The 23,796-nt window shown below is 40.7% G+C and overlaps 2 protein-coding genes across 5 annotated transcripts in view; one reads left to right on the forward strand and one right to left on the reverse strand.

The window, feature by feature from the left end:
* Nucleotides 1-2,092: 2,092 nt before the first annotated feature.
* tstd3 (thiosulfate sulfurtransferase like domain containing 3) lies at nucleotides 2,093-6,760 on the reverse strand. The gene is made up of 4 exons (XM_080426498.1): nucleotides 6,464-6,760; nucleotides 5,347-5,529; nucleotides 4,100-4,259; nucleotides 2,093-2,818 (listed from the first exon to the last, which is right to left on the reverse strand). The coding sequence occupies exons 1-4, from the start codon at nucleotides 6,594-6,596 to the stop codon at nucleotides 2,761-2,763; spliced, it is 534 nt and encodes a 177-aa protein (XP_080282624.1). The 5' UTR covers nucleotides 6,597-6,760; the 3' UTR covers nucleotides 2,093-2,760.
* A 728-nt stretch (nucleotides 6,761-7,488) lies between these two features.
* The window catches only part of usp45 (ubiquitin specific peptidase 45), a 49,401-nt gene continuing 33,093 nt past the window's right edge, over nucleotides 7,489-23,796 (forward strand). For 3 of the 4 annotated variants that reach the window (XM_080426607.1, XM_080426608.1, XM_080426609.1), the window contains exons 1-5: nucleotides 7,489-7,806; nucleotides 9,086-9,194; nucleotides 10,289-10,458; nucleotides 12,060-12,160; nucleotides 13,360-13,460. In XM_080426607.1, coding sequence (XP_080282733.1) covers nucleotides 9,092-9,194; nucleotides 10,289-10,458; nucleotides 12,060-12,160; nucleotides 13,360-13,460 — 475 coding nt within the window. In that variant the 5' untranslated portion in view covers nucleotides 7,489-7,806; nucleotides 9,086-9,091. Of the gene's footprint in view, nucleotides 7,807-9,085; nucleotides 9,195-10,288; nucleotides 10,459-12,059; nucleotides 12,161-13,359; nucleotides 13,461-23,796 lie in introns of those variants that run through there. The other variant, XM_080426610.1, reaches the window with a different exon arrangement.

Genomic DNA, 23,796 nt, shown 5'->3' on the forward strand with positions numbered 1-23,796 from the left:
GGCAGTAGAGTGTCACTCTGGTAGGAGGTGTGGCTACATGTTTCAGAGATGTGACCACTGACTCATCAGCACTTGTCAGCATACAATATCACATAATAAATCATTGTCTGGGGAACTCTGGCTATTATATTATTTAACCCATTAAGACCTGAGGCCTATTCTAAAAATGCCTTCAGTAGTTCTCAAAACGTTTTTGTGCCAAGGACCCCCAAAATGATAATTTGGCCACAGACCCCCATCTCAAAATGTTTTGTGCCAGGGACACCCAGAAGAGAACATTTGGGTTAACAATTGTCAGAATTATTCTAAATGTTTCAAATACTTTCAAGATTTTTCAAAAGTGTTCAAAAGTAGCAGATCTACAAGGTCACAGCGCGTCTTCGTGACACACTGTGAGCTTGTAGATCTGCTATTTTTGAGAACCACTGTTCTAAATCCTAAGAAAATAATGCTATTTTGTTTTGTCTGTTTGTTTTTCTTTTCTTTTTTCCTCCACCAAGGAGGTGGTTTCTCTTTGTGCCATTCATTTAACTCGACAACAATGTGTCCCACAGTGTGAGGGAACAAAATGCTCACTCCATAGAATCATTCATTATATTTAGGTTTTCATACTGTAGAAAGGCCTTTGTCATTGTTGATACTTGTAGTGGACAAGTCACAGCACTCATGTCATTACAGAATGTGTGAGAACATGATTCTCAAAAGCTATATTCCAGGGAGCTCAGATAAGACGTATCTGCTCCAGGAGGTCTTCCACATATTTTTGTATCCTCATTGAATAGTCATTTCTCAAAGTATAGTCATAACGTCTCTGAACGAGAAACCATTATCTACAAATCCAGTATCATACTATTTGTCAACTGAAACACACCAGAAAGTCCTGGTGATTTTCATTTGGTCTCAGCTCAGGGTTGTAGCTTTGCAAATGGATATTTACAGTGGTTCTCAGCCTTTTCAGGCTGTGACCCCCCAAAAGAATCATATTTGAACTGCGGACCCCACACCCTGACAAGCACTTACTTGAATGTAGGAGTTGAGGCATTACATTTTTTTTGACTCGGTTCCACAGATAAATATTGTGAAAATAGCCGCTCACAAAGCCTCGCAACATGAGCCGTTGCGAGCTTGTATATCGGCTATTTTCAAAAAATTTGAACTTATATTATATTATGTTTGACCAGTTTTTATAGTATAGCTTGTTGATTACTTTTTGTGCAGTAATGGTCTTTTTCTTTTCTTTCTTCCATTTTGTTGAGGTATTAAAAAAGTCTTAAAAGTCACATTGTCACTTTACTGTCATCTGGGAACCCCCCCCAAAAAAAATCATGTGGGGACCCCAACCCACAGGTTGAGAGCCACTGCCATAGAGGATGAGAGATTTACTATGATCATACAAGCAAGATATGGAAAAACAATTGTCACATTCGTCATCATCATAAGCTATGAACCTGTGAATGTCCTCTGGAGGGCTAGTGACACATTTGTAGAGATGCAGCAGATATTGGACATAGTAATTGAATACTATAGATCATCCTAGCCTTTGTCAGATAAATATTTGGTGGGTTTCTTTATTTAGCAGTGACATCACCATGAACCCTAGCCGATCTACAAGCTCATAATGTAGCTTGTAGAGGGTGCTTAAAAAATTATAGTAAAGACCCCTGGGGACCTCCGGTCTATTACATAGGGTTTAAGTGGTTAAATATCCAACTTTTTGTATGTAACAGAATTCTGAGGAAGAGCTGTGTGTGTCATTCTGGCAGGTTAAAAGGTTGTAACAGGAGCTATTTGGTGCTGATGTATTTGTCCATTTCACTATGTCTTGATCCAACACCCATCCAATTTGGTTTTGTGCATATATATATATGCGCTATAAACACACACACACACACACACACACACACACACACACACACACACACACACACACACACAGTATATAGATAGATATTTTCCTTTTTCCTGACAAAACCCAGGCTAAGATCACCTACAGAGATCTGTCAAATGTTTGTGGCTGTAAAAACTGAATAAATGAAAATGACAAACCCTCACCTTCAAGCTGTCAAGTAGTTAGCAAAACTTCTGTGTGTAGCATAGTACTCAAAACAAAACTTTTTTAAAAAACTTTATTTTTGATTATGTTGGCAAAAACTATATTAACTGATGCGCATATGCAAATCAGACTATAAATATTTACAATATATCAACCTGAAATATCCATTGTTTGCTTGTAATTTGTATTGAAAGGTTTTAGAGCACCACAGTTCATTAGTAGTTTGCATAGATTGTCTGGAAAGAAAATCCGAATGCTGTTAAGAATCAAAAATGAAATTCTCATTTTTTCCAATAGTATTGTCCTGTATATACATTCTCTCCCAAAGCGTACAGTCTAGGTATACAAGTAGTAAGGCCTAGAACTGACACTTACATACTCAGTGCCTATGATTACCCATTGTTCAGCGCTTGTAAATGGTTGTAAGTAACAGTATGGCAGCAGTTATAGCAGCTGGTAGCAAACAAATGGTTGTCGCTGAGCTGTGGGGAAACCCCTGCGGGTATTAAAAGTCTTTGGCATTCATTCACACAGCAGATTTATGCCTTAACAATTGTGTATTATATAATAATAAGTGCACTAATCAACCCATCTGAAAACCTTTTTTATAAGAGCCTTTGAGAGACATTCCAGTTATAGACTGATCAGGTGGGACTTCAACCATTGAGAGAGCTCTCTGTATGGCTTCCTGTTCAGCTGTCTCTTCATCACTTCATCTGTTCGTTTTCAGCCCAGTCTTGCCATCCGCCAGGGTAATGCTGTGCACTAAAAGAAAGAATAACGACTGAATATAGTGATAATGCCTTGATATGAGGTCAATACAGCATATTTATTCAAAACAAAACAGTTCAAAGGTACCACAAAGCCAATCAACATTTTGTACAAATAGTGGGGGTCACGGACCAATTTCTATGGGTGAATATGCCCTTTTTTGTTTCCTACATTAAAAAATAATATATATATATATACATTATATTAAGATTTTAAAAAAAGTTTAAACCAAAAAAAAACTATTCCAACATTTTTCAAAAGTATTTCATAAATAAAAAATAAAAAAAATAATACTTTCTATAAATACATTTTAAAAAAAAGTAGTGAAAATATTTTCACTAGTTTGGGTCCCGGGCAAACATCTAATTTCTCTTTTGGGTCTTGAGCTAAAAGGTTTGGGAACCGCTGGTGTAGAATGAAAAAATGAGGGGGCCTACTACAGACTCCTGGGGGACTCCAGTCAATGACATATATAAAGTTTAAGTGGTTAAAACATAAAAAACATAATTTCTATTTTAACCTAATACTTTGAATACAGCATGTATCAGCACTCTAATAACAATGGCATGCTACTGTAGGTAGATACTGTAATAGCCTTATGTGTAGTATAAGGTTAATAGTACTGTGCAGAAAATAGCCGATCTACAAGCTCACAAAGCGTCGCATCGCGATTCTTTTTACATCAAACCAGTGCCAGCATTTCGCTTGCCAAATTTATCCTTAGAGGTAATATATATCGAAAAGAGAGAATCCAGCAAAAATAGGTCAAGACAACAAAGCACAAAAGTGCATATTACTGTGTTGGTTGGTAGCCCCGTTCTGTTATCTCATCTAAGATTGTTGAGCAATGCCATGGGCATTGGCACAGGTCACTTTACAGCTTTGCATGCACACAGAAGTAAGAACCTTGAGCAAAGCACCATAAAGAGCGTTAAGAAATAGGCAAACGGTTCTCCTTCTCCATTATACATTTGTTTTGTTTAATTGTATATTAGTTTACATTTATTTATTTATTTTTTGGGGCTTTTCGCATTTATATTGGTTAGTTACGGAGCCCCAATGGCCACTCCGGGGCTCCGTAGTTAGTACAGTGGAGAGAGACATTAACCCGGAACATGCTGTCAGGCGATACCCATCGGTGCCCCATGTTTACTATTATTATTAATGTTACTAGTTTAATTTTTTTGTGGTGAGTGACCCCCAACAACGGCTATGACACCAAATTATTTTGATGATGGACAGTGGTTTGAGAACTGTGTAGCCAGTCATTCTCACTCTTTGTATCCCAGTGAGGTGGCCGCGTCCAGGGCTTTCTTGCTCCTGATCCCAGCCAGGCAGGTGAAGACAATGCTATCTGTCGGCTGGGGCATGTCTCCACCATACTTCTCCTTGAACTCCTCTGGGTCCAGTTGGAGGGCAAGGTTCACCTGTCCCACTGCAAAGTCAAAGGAGCACATTTGCTAATCGTCAGTGGTCCTCAAACTTTTTGTGCCAAAGGCACACTGATGGGCAAGTCAAAATCTCAAGGCACACCTTTACTGAAAATAGCTGATATACAAGCTCAAAATGCGTCACAACGCAGTGCGCTGTGAGCTAGTACATCTGCTATTTTTGAGAATTTGAAGATTTAAAAAAAATAGAATTACATTTAAAATGTTCCCCCATAATGACATGCCCAAAATAGTGGTTCAAATATACAGTATATACATTTTTATGGTATAGAATTAGCCTCCGGACGGTGTGAAATGAGCGCTGAAATAGTCAATTAAAAGATTCATAACAAATGTATAGTTGTATATACAGTATATTGCAATAATGTGTGGTTGTCACAAAATCCCAAGGCACACCTGGACCAATGGTGTGCCTCGACACACCATGTGGGAACTACTGGTCTTAGTAACAGGCTTAACTAGCACACTTGCATTTGTGTTGTAAACATGTGCTCTCCACCTATAGGATTGCACTAACCTGGTATTTATGGTCTTACAAGTAGTTGTTGTTGTGCAGTGGAATCATCTGACAAGACTTATCAGCAACATCATGTCACATGAGTCTTCAGTTATGACATGGTGTTTTATAAGCACAACATGCAATATGACAATTCCACCTTGCCCTTTCATAATCATAAAGATACACCGTCAAATCCTCAGTGTTAATTTAACTTTGAGGGACTCAGGATTTTACAGTAAATATACAATAGAGCAGTGGTTCTCAAGGCCGCGACCCCACAAAATAATCATATTTTAATTGCATAGGACGCCCCAAAATAATCATATTTCAACTGAGGACCCCCCACCCTGACAAGCACTTGTGGAATTACATTTTGTTTGACTTAAATATTGTGAAAATAGCCGATCTACAAGCTCACATCGCCTCGCAGATACCCTGTATACACTGTATGTTGGTTTGTTTACTGTCGAGTGAGAAAACAATGTTGCACATTAAGCTAATGTGCAACATAAGCTGACCCTGGGGGTCCCGAGCCAAAGTTTGAGAACCACTGCAATAGAGGACAAACTCACAGGGTACGTTGATGGACCCCGGGATGTTTCCATACTCTCTGAGCTCCCAGGGCTCCCGGACGTCAAAGACCACTGCTGTCCGCCCAGCCAGGATCTGCTTCAGTTGGTCATAGGTCACGTCTGTGTTTCCTGGCGATGAGCTGTAATACCGTAGCAACAATTCTGTCTTTGAGGTCAGTGCATCTAGAATGTAAACAAAGAACGCAAATAAACCGATTCCATGTGATGAATGATCTATTCTTTTTTACCTAGACCTGGGTGATAATATATGGACAAAATCAAATGTCACAATATTTTTGACCAAATACTTCAATATCAATATTATGACCACTGTGGTGATGACTGTTGGTGCATTCACAGAATTTTGATAAATATAGATAATTATCAGTAATACCTATATAATAAACAGTGGTGGGCAGCATTTAAGTACATTCACCTGAGTAATGTACTTAAGTACATTTCTGAGTATCTGTACTTTACTTGAGTATTGGTATTTTTGGTTATACTTGTAACTTTCACTCCATTACATTTCAAAGACAAATATTGTACTTTTGACTCCACTACATTTTTAGGAAGGAAAAAAAGTACATTATTATAGTGAAAATAGCAGATCTACATGCCCACAACTCGTCACATTACAATGCGTTTTGAGAGGTTTTAGATCTGCTATTTTCACAATAATGGATTTTTTTTTAAATGTCTGGAAAATCTTTGATTTGTTTTTGAAAATGTCTAAATTTCAATACAGCAATGCATTGATATTCAAAAAGAAATGTCCTTTTAATTTTTGAAATACTTGAGTTAAAGTACTCCATTACTTTAACTCAAGTACAAATTTGTAGTTGAGTAGTATTTGACCAGGAGTATCTGCAGTATTTTGACTCAAGTACTGTATTGATGAGTACTACATTTGTCCTCCACTGATAACTAAAAGCAAATAATTCTAGAACAAGAATGCGATGCAAAGAAATATCTTTGCAATATCTACATCTAATCTCATCTCATATACAGTATCACAACATCCCAGCCCTATTTGTGAACCGCTACTTAGAATAACACAAGACAACGCCTTCGCCTTGACACATATTAAAGTAATGTGATATGACTTATCACTTACATGAACAACGTGTGTGAGTGTTGCTGACCAGACTGGACACAGTAGTGGACAGTGATCGTCCCGAGGAGGCACAAGGGTTCAAGAGCAGACGAGGAATCACCCCCGCAACCCTCAGGCACCTTCTGAGAGCCATAGATAGCAGCACTACTACTTCTACGTAAATGGTAAAACCTACTACACGGATTTCGTAGCCAGATCCCTGTCTATTATACTATCAATACACACATATGCTTGTTATGTCGAGTAGAAGACTGTTATGGTGGAGCAGAAGAATGCAATGTTACTTCACCCACTCACCACCAGAGTCTGGCACTGACACTGACATGCCCGACTAGTGTTGCCAGATTTTGCGAGAGAAATAAGCAACCAGGTCTAAAAAAAAAGCTACATCGGCTATTTAAAAAATAAATCTAGAAAAAAGGTGACAAATGTGGAATATTTTTGATACATTTTAACGACACAAATCTGGCACAAAAAAATGTATTAGAGGTGGGGGTCCGTGGACACATATATATTAATTTGGGGGTTTTCTTGACATGAAACTGGTTTAAAGTTTAAACCAGTTTCATGTCAAGAAACTTTAAACAACATAAAAAATAAGCAGCTACACTTAAGAAACAAACCCAAAACACTGCAACAATCCATATTTACAACTTGTAGTTGCTTGTAAATTACAAGCAACTTCACATAAAAATAAGCCCAAGGTCGCTTATAGCAAGCAGACATGGCAACTATGTGCTCTGAGATACGGGTCACGGTCAAGGACACACCGCTAGGGCCATACGAAACGCAACATACACGTTAAAACCATCTTAGGACCACATAGTATCTTATTTACGAATCCCATTTATGTCGTGCCTATCCAGCAGGACCGCTGAGAGCGACGGACTCCCTTTTCAAATCAACATTAGGGCTGTTTCTGGAGTTTAAATCAAAAGGCACGGCTTGTCCGTCCCGAGCCACCGTAGTCAGCGCGTCACGTGTTTGTTGACGGTGGTGGCGAGGAGGTGACCATGTGACTAACTTGGTGTTTTCCTTTTTTCTCTCCCTAATGCTATCGATTATTATGCTCCTTCCTGACAGCCTTACAAAGTCGTGATCGATTTGATTTCTGATCGTCGCTGTGTGTCGCAGTTGGTTCCGTACTGTTCTGTCAATAGAACGGTGTTTAATTAATTGATTGACCCAATTAAACGCTCCCATCTGTCTAACTCTCCACCGCTGCTAGAGAAACTAAAACTATAGCTAGCTTGGTAAGCTAGTTTGGAAGTGTTGACAGTTGGTTCAACTGTTGGTTCATATTGGCTGATCAAAAATAACCACAGGAACACCATAGGAACGAGGTGAGTGTTGTTATTGTTTTGTAAAAAACGTCTTCTGCCGCTTGTTGTTTGGACTAGTTTTGTTGATGTTGATGTCCCTGGATCAGCCAAAGAGGCCTTTTTAGCTGCTTATCTAGACTGATATAGGCCTCGATCTGCTCCTCATATCTGATTACTAAACACCTATCTTTACCTTATCCTTTACCTTACCTGGACATACTACTGCTCTTCTGTTATCCTTGGGTTCAAGGCTGTCAGAGATTGCTTTTTGTCGATTGTTGTTGACATTTGTGTTTGTCAAGAGATATACAAATGTGTCTGAAGAATCGATCAAAGACATCTCTGATAGCCTTGGTCGAAGGCTGCTACTCTTCAATGGTAACACCTGGTGCTTTTCTAGCCTTGGATCAAGACTATCATAGATGTATTTTATCGAGTCTGACTTTTACTTTCGTATCTATGATACTATGCAAATGTCAACGTCGATAAAATACATCTATGATAGTCTTGATCCAAGGCTAGTGCTTTTTACTAAGTCAAGTTTAAACACCTGAGAGTGTATCTATGTGCAAATCTAATCAAATGGACATGGTTCCATTTGTACACTCAGGTCTAACAGTCATTCATCATCACTGAGGAATGAGGATTTTACTGTGTGATGATGACTAACAGCTGGTAACCTGGACATACTTACAGTAACACCTGGTGCTTTTTACAGAGTGATGTTTTAAACACTTTAATTATTCCGTTAAAGTGTAGTAATTAGTTTGTGGCAATAAGACGGTGGTTGGTTCTAAAACTTTTTCATGTCAAGTATCCCCAAATGAATGTAGTTAGCAGTGGACCCCCATCTGAAAATATGGTGTCCCTGGGAGGGACCCCCATAACTGATTTGTGTTGTTAACTTAAAATGTTTCAAAACGATTACAAGGTTACTCATCACATATTTTTTTTAAATATCTACAGCTATTTTCAAATTGCCAATGTCTATCCACAAGTTTCCTAGGGCATGGTGGGCATCACTTCCTGTCGATTTGATCAGGTATCAGGGATCAAATCGACAGGAAGTGATGCCCACCATGCCCTAGGTAACTTGTGGATACTCCATAGGCTTAAAGTTGGTTTACGTTTACAAATTTAGCTGAGGAACCTTCCCAAGGACCCCGGGGGGGCCCCAGACCCCACTTTGAGAACCACTGCAATAAGAGATGCAAATATAATCCAGTACTGTCCATGCTTCGTCTCGTTGATCTGTGTTAATAATGAATGAATCCTTACCTGGCCTGCACACTGCGCACAGCTCCAGATGCGACTAAAGGACCCCTTCTCCTTGAAAGCCGCCGACATGACCAAGCGGTCTAACAAGCCGAGGAAACCTCGAGATGAGGAGTCATCGGATGAAGTCAGTGGTAAGCTACTGATAGAGATAAAATATCGTACCACTACCAAGCATGACATTCAGGGGATGTGAGTAGTAGTGTATACAGTCAAAATTGATTGGATGGTTTGCTTGTCTTCCCTTGTTCTCCGGAGCTTTTCTATTTTGTCTCTTCACTTTGATGTGTACTCATGTCCTAATAAAGGGCAGTCTGTGGCCGAAGCTGCTTGACCATGTCGTTTTTCAATCTACGTAAATGTTCCATTATGAATGAGCCTGTTTTTGATAAGAAGAGTGCCTTGAACTTCTAGTTTTCTTTACCCTGTCTGGACAACCGACGATCCGACCGATTTCATGGCACCGCACTCCCACGGTACACACACAGAGTTTGAAGTGGATTTGGGAGCTTGTGATATCACAGATCTATGTCAGAGTGTGACATTATCAGTGACGGTGATACAGCAAAATCATGTATATAAGTCTACCGGACAGAAGTTTTGTTAATTTGTTTATTTTTTAGGATCCCCATTAGCTGTGCCCTAAAGCTCAGTCCCATGCTGCTGTGAGACGCTGCATTGCGGCCCATAAGCACATTATTTTGTTTTGAATGTAGAGTCAAATTTTCACATCCGTTATTAAAATTGTCTTAAGGGAGGGCCGGCCCGTGGGCGGGCGGACCTCTGATGTCACGCTCATGTCACCATGACTCAGCAGCCATAACCATATAAGGAGTTCCCAATGCAGCTACGCTCAAATACGGAGTGTGTTTTCTAACCTCAAATATGTTGTCATGGCATCAGGCGCAAACAAATCAGTCAGCTCCATACTGTATGTGCGCAAAAAGGGGCATAGCCATATATGGGCGTGTACTGTTGACATCAGGGATCTCCATATATGGGCATAAAAGGGACAAGGACTGGCAGATACAAAGATCTCCGTATATGGGCATATCAGTTGGTTCGGTGGTGCGACATAGGTGTCAGGGCCACCCGAATTCTAGAACCTCTAGTTGTCAAAAAGCTTCCAGAGTCTTCCTAAAGAACCACCTCAGGGAAATTTACACTGAACTGCGAAAATTAACAATTACTGAGTGTTACATGTGTGTGTATTTGATTTGTTTTGCAGGATTGACGTGCCAACATGTGAGCAAGGCGGTGGACCTGAATTCAGTGAAGAAGTCGGTGAGCTCCAGCCTGTGGTCTGTGTGCGCAGAGTGTCTGAGAGACAGGGCCCTCATTGATGGAGAACCAGCCAACTCCCACGACATCCTTGTTTGTCTCAAGTGTGGATTCCAGGTCAGAGTTAAGCCTAAAGCTTGATTTTTTAAAATATGCATACCAATGTCACGGTCCAAAAATAGTCGTAAAAAGCTCACAACGCATCACATTGTGACTGCCACGTGTTGTGAGTTGTCAGATCAGCCAATTAGGTAGTAGGTGTGCAACTACAAAGTAAGCATTATTTATATGCTGTAGTAGTACAATGTTGTCTTGTCGCTCGCTGAAAATAACTGATTTTGATGTTGGCTAGACTGCAGCCACGAAATCTATATTATGAACTCATAAACAAGCAGAATGTTTCAAGGGGGAAAGACAGCTTTGTATTTTCTCGATTTTCTCAATAAACTCCAGTTAAAGGTAGGGTAAGTGATTTTCTTTGGCTAAAATGAGTGTTAAATAGCTCTATATTCCGATAGTACTCATTGCTATAGAGTGTTTGTTCAGTAACAGGAGTCTCCATGTCTCAGCAGCTCTTTATTAAACAGAAAATGCATATTCAGGTCGCGATACCAATTTTATCCAATCAGGATAGAGAACTCAGTCAGGATACAGATTAAACAAGTTAAATTGGAAGTGATGACAGAAATAAATGAGCAGACAAAATTGGAACTGGATCACTATCAAAATGAAGCTGATAAATGGGTACTCTCCTGATTGGCTGAAATTTTGTCACCTACCTGTAAATGAATTTTCTGTGTATTAAAGAGTTGGAGAGACAAGGAGACCCCTGTGACTGAACAAACACTATAGCAATGATTACTATCAGAATATAGAGCTTTAACCTTTTAACATAAAGCTTTTTGTTTTAACCCAAAAATATTACTTACCCCACCTTTACGTTTCCCTTTCTTTTTTAATTGCTTGGCTAAACTAAAAGCTTTGCTCTGACACCATTAGCTAATAAAGAGACGACTAGGAAACCACAAGGCTGTGGAAAACAATTCCAGAGAGACTGATTAGTGATTAATGCTTAATTTTATTTGGACGTTGTTGGCCTTGTAGGCTCTCTTAATGCTGAGATGCTTGGCTTGTTCGCTCGCACTGTTCAAGTACTAATGTCAATTGCTCTGTCTAGACACTCGTACTCAACTCAATTTGTCTCCAGAGTTGTAAAAACTGTAATAACACAAGATCAAACACCCAAGGCAATTAAATACAACACATATTAAAAAGCAAAAACATAGAGTACATTTAAAAACACAACTAAATGCTCTTGTTATTCTTTGCTTTTATTTCATAACATGTTTGTTATGTTTTCTCTTTTAATATTATTTCGAAGATATGCTATAATTTTCTCAGCCACTACTGGCAGAGAGACAGATTCAAATATGTTGCAAATATCAAGTCTCGATTCACTGTCAATCATTTTAACAATGCAAAACTGGCTTTTGAAAATGAAGACAACTATTCATCAACGTGCAAAGTAATTGAGTAATAAAATGGGTGTGATCATATCATGTGCTGGTGCGACTCAGGAAGTTGGTAGCACCAACCAGTGGAAAGATGTCTAGATTCCTGGGAAATTTTAACCCTTTGTGCACAGAGACCCAAAAAAAAACAGATGACGTGGTTGTTTTTTTTGTTTTAAAGTCTATGCTGTGTTCCTTCTCCTACAGGGTTGTAACCAGTCAGAGATCCAGCACTCCGCCAAGCATCACCAAGCTCTCCATTTAGAGTCTCACTGCATCACTATCAGCCTCAATACCTGGAAGGCCTGGTGAGAAGCCTTCGACATTTCTAACGATTGCCTTGTTCAGATCTGTAATGAAAAAGCAAGCTCTGTAAACATTGTAAATGCTCCCATGTACATTTACATGGATTAAAGTTCTCAGTCAAAAACTAAATAGAATACGCACATCACCTTGGTTGAGGTGCTGGGTTGGAAAGTATCATAAAGAAAAAGAATAAACCTGCACACTCATCTGCTCCAATGTAATTTATTTCGAGCCAAGGCTCTTCATTGGGTCAAACACATTACATTGGAGCAAATGTGTGTGCGGGTTTATTCTTATTCTTTTTCTTAAAGTTCTCAGTCCCCACGTCTGATTTCAGTCATTTGGATTCCATAGAAACCAACATGTCTTCTAGCATGTTGCGCCTGAAAATAGCCTATCTATAGGTTCACAACGCATTTGAAGTGGTGAAACTAGCGTACGTGTTCAGAAGCATCTTCCATTAAACCTTAATAGTCTTGTATATTTCATAAAAGCAAAGGTTAAAGCCTCAATCTTCAATTTCTTCACCTGGTTCCGCTCTATATAGAACAGCAGGAACAATATTACCAAAACATCATCATTTTACATATTGTGCTAATAGTTTAGGAAACACAGTGCCAGTGCGGGGGGCTCCTTTCACACTGTTTCACAAATTGCAGATTAGGATTTTGCCCGACGAAATGTTCAGTCATGAGATTGCATTTTTGCATTTATTGCCACCATTTATGTATGTGATTGGAAATCTACTGGTAACAATTGTTGCTCATTGTGGCATCTTAATACTTAATTGCATGAAGTATAAATCAGGCATTAGAGTGGGCAGACTAGACAGTCACACTCAGCTGTGTATGCTGTGTGAATATATTCATCTGACAAAATAGTTTCAGGGTAATGTTTGGTAAAAAACGTTCTTATTATTTTACATAATTTAACCCATTTTGGGGCGGGAACCCCTATTTGTAACTATACCTTTCAGGACGGGAACCCCTTTTGGGGTTTTTGTTGCTATGTACAGTATATAGCAACATACATTTTTTTTGTAATTTTTGAATAAATATTTGAAGTTTTTCAGAAAACTTAGGTCAGGATTTAGAAGGCGTTTTTAGAATCGGCCTCAGGTCTAAATGGGTTAATAGTGTTTTTCCCAAACAGCGCCACAGTTTTATTAGTCTTCTCCGTGACCTTCTGTCTTTTTTAACAGGTGTTTTGAATGTAATGAGGAGCTCTCCACTCACTGTAACAAGAAGGCTTTGGCCCAGACCCTGGACTTTCTACAAAAGCACTCTGTCAAGGCAGCATCAGGTAACTTGTTTGGTTGTAGACCTAAGGCCTTGGCACCTCTACATCTGGTGAAACAAGCATTTGTTTTATGCGCACAGCATAACTGTGTAGAGTAGACAGAGGAAAGACCATTTTAAGCAAGCCTCTGGTCAGCTCATACAAATAACATTTGTGACCAATTAGAATTGGTGAATACTCACAAGTACTTTCCGTCTTTGTGGAGGGGACTTTATACTTGCTTTCTTTTCAGTTTTTTTCTTGTTTATTTGCACATTTAAAAACAATAACAAACTAGAAAATGTGCTCCTCGGAGCACAGGTCTCCGCCAGGCGAGTACTGTTCCTGATTAATCCTGTCTTACCTATTTATATTACATATTGTGATGATGTCACGTGAAGCTTGACCAATGTCAGCTTGGCTGAGACGGACACACACACATATTGTGATGTCACTTTGTGATGTCACGTGAACCTTGACCAATGTTAGCTTGGCTGAGCCGGACACACACACAGAGGGTAAAACATACTCTCCACCATGCCTTCGGCCTGGCGGAGACAATTAAGCAACAACAGCATAATAGTGAGTGAGTTGTGCAGGTGAGATTTAGAAAACCCAGAGGGGTTTTATAAAGTTAATCTCACCTCATTTAACAAAAAAAAATAAGATACATTTGATTCATCAAATGGATTCTAAGCCTGTATTTAAAATGATTAATTGAAGTAGACTGTGATGAGATCTCAATATAGCTGTTCCATAGCTGAGCCCCCCTGTATCTGACGGAAATTTGACCCAGACCAGTACGGAACTTTGGGAGATGTAAATGATTTGCCTGTCTTGTATTGAAATTGTGCACATCACTGTTGAACTGCAACATTTCTGAGCTGAAATGGATTAGAAACAGGTTTCGTGTTCAGAGGGAGTGAGACTTCATAATATAGTGGCCCAGGCAGCGTGATCAAAAGCTTGTATATCCCATACACAACAGTGGATTTAGGGGGGGAAGTGTGTTCCATTTCAATTCCCCTCCCCTCCTAGTAAGTGACCTCTTACTTAAGCTAAAACAAAGTGTTGAGAGGAAGTGATGGAGTGCAGGTTCAATGACTATGGAACAGAGATGGTGCTTTCCAACAGTCTACTACTTTTAAGTGAAGAGGTGATTGCAGCTCACCTACCCCCCCTGGTGGCAACTGACTTATAACCCCCCCCCCCCCTTTAGAAAGACAGTTGAGACAAGTTTTCCATGCTCCAGTCAGTAACAATTTTCACGGAGAGATAATGCATTCCATTAAGTAAGAAGATTGTTGTTTGTTCCAAGTGACCCTGCTTTAAGTTGGATGCATATACTGTAAAAATGATGCATTGCACAACCATTGTTGTGGTGCTGAGAAAAATCCAAGCAAAAACGTCTTCTGTTGGAAAATTTTCAATTTTATATGAAATGTAAGCTCCTTCTTACAAAGTAATCTTTCCATATTTTAAAGTTTCTAAAGGCCTCGAAGGCCTTTACATTTATGCTTCCACGGTGCTGTCTGAAACCTGATGTATTTGAAATGAAAAGTAAGTTGTAACTTTAATAGGAAAATAGCTTCCCTGTTGACACTATGATTCGCTCAACACCAAAATGTAGCTTTTTCCTGTACAAATATCAGGAACTGAGTTACAGCAGTTTTCATAGATATAATATGACATAGAATGTCCAGTTGTTCAACTCATACACAGCCATTACCATTTGACAGCTTACTTTCTTTCAGCTCCATTCCCTTTCACCTTACTCAGGCCATCTGAGCCCCCTCCACTCAACCATCCAACCATATGAATATCCACAGATGCCCCCCTCACCCCCCCCCCCCCCCCCCCTGCTGTCCGACCCCTGCCTGCATCTCTATCCTCCTGCCTTGTGCTGACATGATGGGACTCTCCGGCCCGTAATCTGGCCGGTGGGTTACGCCCGTTGTCTTTTTGACTCCCCTCTCTGCTTGTGCCCAGCCTCCCGCCCGGTAGCCAGTGTCCACTGTCCAGCATGGGCCTGGTCTCGGACCCAGTCAGACTGGTACCCCTTCGTTCTCTCAGCCAGACTGCAGAGATGTGGGAATGGCTCTTCCAGCCCCCGTCTGTCCTCCACCTGCCGCATGGCTGCACATATTAGAGGAATTAAGGCGCTTGAGCTGTGCTTCCCGGCTGGGTTCCCTGAAGAACGAGAGCAGCTGTGTGGGCTCCAGCCACTACTCTGTTGCTCTCTGTCTCTCTCTCTCTGTCATACTCTCACTCACTCTGTTCTGCCACCTCTGGGCCCTGTGTGTGCTGTACTTGTGGGATCCAGGGTCCTTGATAAGTCAAGGGACAGGAGTCCCAACAGCTGGAGTGCACACATTTTCACTGGACACACACACACACACACACACACACACACACACACACACACACACACACACACACACACACACACTCACACTCACACTCACACTCAACACATAGAGCTCTCTAGGGATGGAGCTAACAATTATTTATATGATTATTCAGTTACTCTATATGATTCATTTTAGACCCTAACGTGAGGGCAGAATAAGTTAATAAAGTAAAACATTATGGTTAATATAATGTTATGTGAACCCAATCAGACACACACTCCCTGGATGCCAGAGCAGAACATCTGCCCTAAATCTTTCACATAGCGCCACCAGGAGGCCGATTTGTGCGAAGCCATTTTTTAACCATTACTTTTAATATTTAATATTTTGTCCAAACATCACCTAAAAAGTACACATTATCTCAATAGCCATGTTTTCAAGACGGATCTGTCAGATGTTTCAAATTCCATCCTGATTGGCTAAGATTGGCATCTAAAGTTTGCAGGAGTGATTCGCTTTGAACAAGATGCCTCAAATCATGAACGCAGCATCAGATTGCCGTGAAAGGCAGAGGAAGAAATGCCACCCTTTTCTCATTACAGCCCCAGCAGTAGGCCGATTTAAAAAAAATATCTAACACGTACACATTTTGTCCAAACATAACGCAAATCTGTACACATTGTCTATAGTCATGACTGAATTCCGAACATTGCTGACCCACAATAACCTACCTGAGACCCGTGCTTCGAGGAGCACTTTTTCTAGTTTATTTATTCAGTAGTCAGAAAAGAGATGTAGATGAATGCATACCTGTGTTGGTGAGGTGTTATGACCTTAGCTGTATGGGCCTAAAGGAAAAGTAAACAAACACTAACCCCAAGTAATGATTTGCCCTGTTCAAGTCAATACATTGGCAGTAACCTTGTTGCATCAAAGCTGGAGTGTAAATCAGGTGAAATTGTAAATAGCACATATTAGACATTTTCACATTAATACATCACTATACTGATAATTCGATAATTAAAGGTTTATTTGACAAATTAATCAAATATTCGAGTTGTTTTCCCCAGATTTCTTTTGTTCTTCCTACTGCCTGCAAATGTATGAATTTGCACAAATTATATGATGATGATATTAGTTGGGTTTACTTTAAATAAATAATATGAAACAAATGGATGGCAATTACAAAAATATATTCTTTGCATTACCGTAAAATTTTACATTACATTCATACTAATTACACCTTACTCTTATGTACAAGACAAAGGACACCAGACTTATGTTAACACATTGGGTGCCAGCATTTTTTCATAACAACTTACGTTGGGTGCCAGCATTCTCCCCATTGACTGCGCTTTGCTGTTTAAAGCTCTAGACTCCACGAGGAGCAAATCCATGTAAAAAAAAACATCCATTCATGTTGCGCGATGACCCTGGCTACAGCCTGGAACGATAACATTTCACTCGCGAGTTACAATGGGGGGGGATCGCGCATCGCGCATGACCGGTTTTCCCCACCGGAAACAGATTCGGAGATATAGGTGTTTTAAAGAAGGAAATAGACAGGAAGTGGATGGGAGCCATGTTTTTGTTTCCGGTGATCTATCTGGCCTATCCTTCTCAAGATCACAATGGGTACTCCCAGAGCTGCTCTAGCCCCGCCCGTGTGGAGAAAAACGAAAAAAACAAAAAGACATATTTCACGGTCTGGACCGTGTTCGGCACCAATGCGCTACTCTGTGAAAACACGGTCCAGACCGTGTTTGGCACCCGATGTGTTAATAATAATAAATACAAAAAAATTGTATTAAATATGTACAGTACAATGTACTGTATATAAAACCGCATATGAAACGTGTATCTCTAGAAGAGGTATGCATCTCCACTGACCTTGGAAAGTTGGAGCCCAACCTGACTCAGTCAAGTCACGTTCCTTGATACCAGTGACAGTTTCTTTATACAGTACATGATGTTTGCCGGTAGCATTTACACATACCTGTATTGTTTCTCAAGACCGGCAGAGAACAATGTGGATGAGGCAAATTGCCAGGTTTTTGTCTACTGTGGGTGTTTGTGTGTGCGTGTATGTTTTTGCATGAACATGCGTTTGTATTTTGTGCAATCATGTAGGGGAGACTGGGGGCCAGCTGGGGGTTAACCACATGAACCCTTGCGTCCCTATTCTGGGCACGTCATAGTAGGAGAAGATTAGGCCAAAATAGGCAAATATTCAGCAAAAATAGCTGTAGGGCTGTCATCATTATGACATTTACGTGACGATTAATTGTCACACAAATAATTTTAATTGTGTTTTATGTCTTTGATCATATGAATAAAAATGACATTTCTGTTTCGCTTTTAGGCTCTGAAGTTATAGATGGGTTTCCTGTTTGTAAACATAGAGGATGATGCGCGCGCAGTGGCGGGATGAGCCTGTAGAGGGCGCTATTACCCGCAGCATCTCTGGCCACTGTACATTCAGAAAATAAATGGTCTTCACCAGGTTTAATGAAAGTAGATTAAATGATGCAGTTTGTAATATCTTCTTTACTCAATAAAAATGATTTGTCGAAAGTTGGATCTGTTTGTATATAATAGCAGCATTATGCCTATTATGCCTATAATAGCAGCATTATGCCTATCTAAATCCCGAAAATAACGAGAGAGTGAATGGCGCTTCCGGTTCGTTCTCCCCCGCGCATGCGCAGATCGCGCACTCTGCTCTGTGATGACGTCGCGCGGAAACCCATCTATACAGGGTAGATATGACAAATATACTAAATATACAAAGAAATGACTGACATATTTAATAACTATACTTAAAATTAAAAAAACATTAATTATGGGTGCAACGTGTTGTGAGCTTGTAGATGGGCTATTTATTTCCCCAAAAAAATAAAATGTTTGAAAATTATAAAAAACAAATCAGCATGGAAACTATTATGACGATTATGTAAAATAATTGCGACTATCTCAAATTATTTCGATTAGGCGATTATGTAATAATTGTGACAGGCCTATCTACAAGCTTACAACGCTTGTACATTGGCTGTTTTTGCCACAAAAAAAAAATTGGTGTAGACGGAAAAAAGGAGGGAAACGAGTACAGACACCTGATTGTTCCACCGTCTGGCTAATTGGGTAAAGAAGCAGGCGGCCATTGTTGTAATGAAATTGACTGTCACTGTCTCTTGGGGAGCTTGTGAAATTGCATTCCATCTTGAAGGCCAGGGTTTTAGGCAGAGGCTGTTGTTACTCTCTCTCTTTTTTCCCATAGACCTCAGGCACAAAAGAGCCCCAGAAAGGAATTTTTCAGAATGTATAATAGTTTGTACAACAACAGTTCCGTGGAAGAAAGAAAATCTATTAACTGTGCTCTCTCACCATCAAGGCCTTCAGCTCAAGTATCAGAGTCCCGGTAAAAAGCAAATTGACCTCTGGGAGCCCAGCTCAGTCTTGTAACACAGCTGGGGTGTCTTTGTTGAGCAAATTAATCCATTCAATCCGGAAATGCATCTGTGTCATTTTAAGATTTCTTTGGCTATTCAAAAAACTAGATATACAAGCTCATAGTGCGGTACTCGGTGCCGTGCTATGAGCTTGTAGATCTGCTATTTTTAGAAAGATCTTGAAAATGTGTGCAAATCTTTGAATATACATTCGAATCCAACATATACAACTCGAATCCAACTGCTTCTGGGGAGGGGCGGGGGTCCCTGGAACAAAACATTTTGAGATGGGGGTCCGTGGCCAAATACATAAACTAAAAGTGTTGTCTAAATCCTAGTATGTTGCTATATCAGTGGTGCTCCAACTTTTCCATATCAAGGACCCCCAAAATTATATCTATTTGGCCGCGGAGCCCCATCTCAAAATATGTTGTTCCAGGGACCCCCCAGAAGCACAGATCGGAGTTAGATTTGCACAAATTTTCCACAATTTAAAAAAAATTGTTTGAGCTTGTATATCTGCTATATTTGAATAGCCAAAGAAGTCTTAAAAAGACGCGGTCTTAATGGGTTAAAATGTTGCCACTGAATAGGCATACGAGCTTTGTTGCTCGCTGTGCTTGGTCTATTTCTCCATTTTATTTTCCCTGTGTTTATTGCTATCAATTACCTGAGCACCACTGGCTCAGGAGGTGGAGAGAGCTTTTGACAACCGGAAGGTTCCCGGTTCGATCCCTGCAGCTCCTCCTTGCATTGTGTGTTGCAAGTGTCCTTGAGCAAGGTTGGTCCTGATAAGCAGGTTGGTGCCTTGCAGGTTTCCCACCGCTGTTGGTGTGTGTGAATTGATGAATGTAACACATTGTAAAAGGGCTTTGGATAAAGACGCTATAGAAATGACGGACCATTTATCAATATCAATCCAGATACTTGTTTTTGTGTTTTGATTGACCAAGAAGAGTGTGGACACTCAATCACAAAAGCACTGTGTCCCTGCCACGGTGTTCCTTATAACCGGTTTTGAAAAGTGAATCTTTAGTTTCAAGGTAAGACTTCTGAAGCCTGCACAAAAAAAAATGAATTTCACCCACTTTTTATGCCTGTAAATTGTGATATGACAAAACGGTTGCTTCAGATTCTGAAGTCCTTGAGCATGTTGGTGGTCCTGATCTGCAGGTTGGTGCCTTGCAGGTTCGCCACCGCCGTTGGGTGTGTGAATGGATATGGATGAATGTAACACATATTGTAAAGGGCTTTGGATAAAGACGCTATAGAAATGACATACCATTTGTCAATATCAAGCCAGATACTTTTTTTGTGTTTTGATTGACCAAGAGTGTGGACACTCAATCACAAAAGCACTGTGTTCCTGCCACATCCTCACATCCTTGGTGTTCATTATAACAGGTTTTGTTAAAAAGTGAATTAAAACATTTCTTTCGTTTTCCATCAAGGTAAGACTTACTGAAGTCTGCACTAAAAACTAATTTCACCGACTTTTTACGCCTGTAAACTGTGATGTGACAAAACATCTGATTCAGATGTACAGTTATCAAAAATGTATAACTGTCTGTCCTTTTGCTTTCTTATTTGCCAAAGGGTCAGGTGTAACACAAAAATAAGGACCTTTTCAGTCCCCAAATACAGCCAGTCAACACCAGTTTAAAATCCAAAGTACAGCGATCATCGAAGTTGCAAACATGGGCAAGTTACCTCAGGGTTAGCTTCTGTATATAAAATCCTAATTGAACAAAATCCTATGCTTATGCAGAAAACACAAATACAGGTATCTGACCTAACAAAACTAAAGAAAAATGGGTAACAAACTAATAACAAAAATAAGAAAGGCAACCCACTCCTACATGTAAGGTTTTTTTTTACCCCTTTTTCTCCCCAATTTAGTCGTTATGCCAATTGATTCCTCCCCAGTCCCCACACACATTTCTGTGTTGTCACTGCTGTCATATCCTACTGACTCACCTGCCAGTGAGGTGCCGCCCCAGCCCGTAGGAGTACGTGCAATGACCAATATCACCCTCCCCACCCGGCTTCCCTCCCCCGAACACGGGCCAATTGTGTTTGTGTAGACGCTCGACAAAGCCGCAACATACAGTACTAAAGCCTATACAACTTGTGCTATAACCACAGCCCCCTTCTGTGGCCAACGCGGAAGAGCCTCTGCCTTTTGAGCCCGTATAGTTTTTGACTGCGACAGAGGCGCGCTGTCTCAAGCGAACTTGAGCCACAGAAGTTGCAGTGCCGAACGTTTACTGGCCAATCACAGCGTGTCCTTGCCGGATGCACCACGGTTGATTCGAACCCACAACCTCCGTGGTGGTGGTGGTGACTTTTACCACTGCGCCACCCGAGCGCCTTCCTACAAGTCTGTTAACTGACCCACGATAACACTGGCAAAAGCTAAGATGTTGGCAAATACAGAGGATTGGTGTGGTTGGAGGCTGGACAGGACGCCTAAGATATGGTGACAGCCAGGTTTATATAGTCCACAGCCTGGTCACACCAGGACTGGTGTTGTGCACCGAAAATAGCAGCTCTACAAGGTCACATCACGTAAACCAAGTATAGGCTTTAGAGAAGACTCTTATTATTTTTTGTGTGCTTATTGTTCACGTCACGTAAGCTGCCTGTTAGTTAGGCCTGGTTATCAGTCAACAGCCAGCAAGAAGCTTGTCCCCTGGTGGTGCTTTCATGGAGGTAATCAAGGGTGATTCCATCTTTATTCCCACCACCGCACACGGAAGTAGGCCAGATAGTGGGCAGCAAATGCTGTGTGTGTGTGTGTGTGTGTGTGTGTGTGTGTGTGTGTGTGTGTGTGTGTGTGTGTGTGTGTGTGTGTGTGTGTGTGTGTGTGTGTGTGTGTGTGTGTGTGTGTGTGTGTGTGTGTGTGTGTGTGTGTGTGTGTGTGTGTAAGAAATATGCTGCTTCAGTCTCTTGGCCTCAGATGGCAAAGAAACAGGCTTTTCATGCCCCGCAGTCGCAACAAATTAACAAATTAATAAGACATTTTGTGTTGCTTGGTCTTCCTCTTGACTGGCCGTTCTCTGCTGCATGAGGGGACTTAGCCTTGGCTGTCCACACTGCTGCACTGTAAATGAAGCAACTGGCCATACAATGTGGATATGTCTGTCTGACCAGATTATGATGAACACCTTGTTGTTCATAATTCATGATCCTTGTAGGATTAGGGCTGCCTGCAACTATCGAATATCTTAGTGATATCAATACCTTTTTTGATTAATTGAATAATAGAGAAGATGTATACATATATACATTTATATTTTATTCTGTCACACAACAGTGTAAATAAGAAATATCTAGAGTAGTCCATCTACAAGCTTACACACTTCATGACGCGTTGTGAGCTTGTAGATGGACTCAAAAGGATTGTTATTAACTGATACCTGCATTTACCTAAGTATAATTAATTTGTATTTTTTGACTGATGCTGAATTATTGCTGCACTGTAGCTTCCTGGATTGTTGTAGGTAGATTTATTTCGTTTTGTCTCTATTTAGTTTTTGGCATGTACAGTAGTACATTGAAATACTCAAAAACTCTTTTCAGTAAACGGAGGCTGTCATTGCTACCAAAGACCATAGCCTAATAGTAATGTCATAAGTAAGGGGTTGTCTGACCGAGTCCCACTGTAATGGACTTTGTCTGGTGTTGGCTTTTGTTAAGACAACAGTCAAATGTAAAACCTATACAAATTGGATATTGCACAGAATTCTGTTGCCTAATTTCATCTATGCTTATTACTGGTGACTGCCAACTTTTTTTTTAAACTTTCAACGACAACACCACAATTCCCAATTCCTGTTTCTTTCTGAATGGCATGTGTGAAAAAGGACAGGCCACAGTGGAGTATTCACGAGCGTTTGTGCGTTGCGGCGCGGCACGTGTGCGCGCGTCGCTCTGCTCTGCCCTGGGGACAAGGCTCCACAGTGCTACTGCTGTCCACACTCGGTGGGTGAGCACGGGGAGGGCCAGGTGGTGGTTTGCCGAGTGCAGCACAGTCAAGCGTGGACGCAGTGCATCCAGACGTTCGCCTTCCCCGACTGCTGCAGGGAGAGGAAAAAAATCTGCTTTTCCATATGCTTGTGCTCGTCACAACCTCATCCCTCCACCCACCCACCCCTCGTTTCCCTACCAGATGGCTCTCTGAACATTGTTTACCTTGGGAGACAGTCCCAGATGCAGAGTGTGACCATAGGCATCCTCCTCATTCCGCTCAGCTTGTTCCCATATTCCTCTGCTGCTTCCTGGCAGAAGAGCCGCTCCACTCAGGTTGCGCATTTAGGCGCTAATTGGAGACTCAGTAGGAGACTCTTTGAGTCTCCGCCGGTCATCAAATTATTGGCTTAGGAATGCAACAAAAACTCCAACTCCATCTCCATCTCCATGAATTCAAGGCTTCATGGGGTGTGTAATTGATAGGAATAGATTTTTTTGGGTGAACTACTCCTTTTTAAGGCTTACATTTACAGTATAAATTGGCAGAATGTTTGTAACTAGACTGCTCTAGCTGAATGAAATTATCAA

Source organism: Gymnoscopelus braueri, assembly GCF_963280865.1.
Source record: "Gymnoscopelus braueri genome assembly, chromosome: 4".
NCBI classification, from domain to species: Eukaryota; Metazoa; Chordata; class Actinopteri; order Myctophiformes; family Myctophidae; genus Gymnoscopelus; species Gymnoscopelus braueri.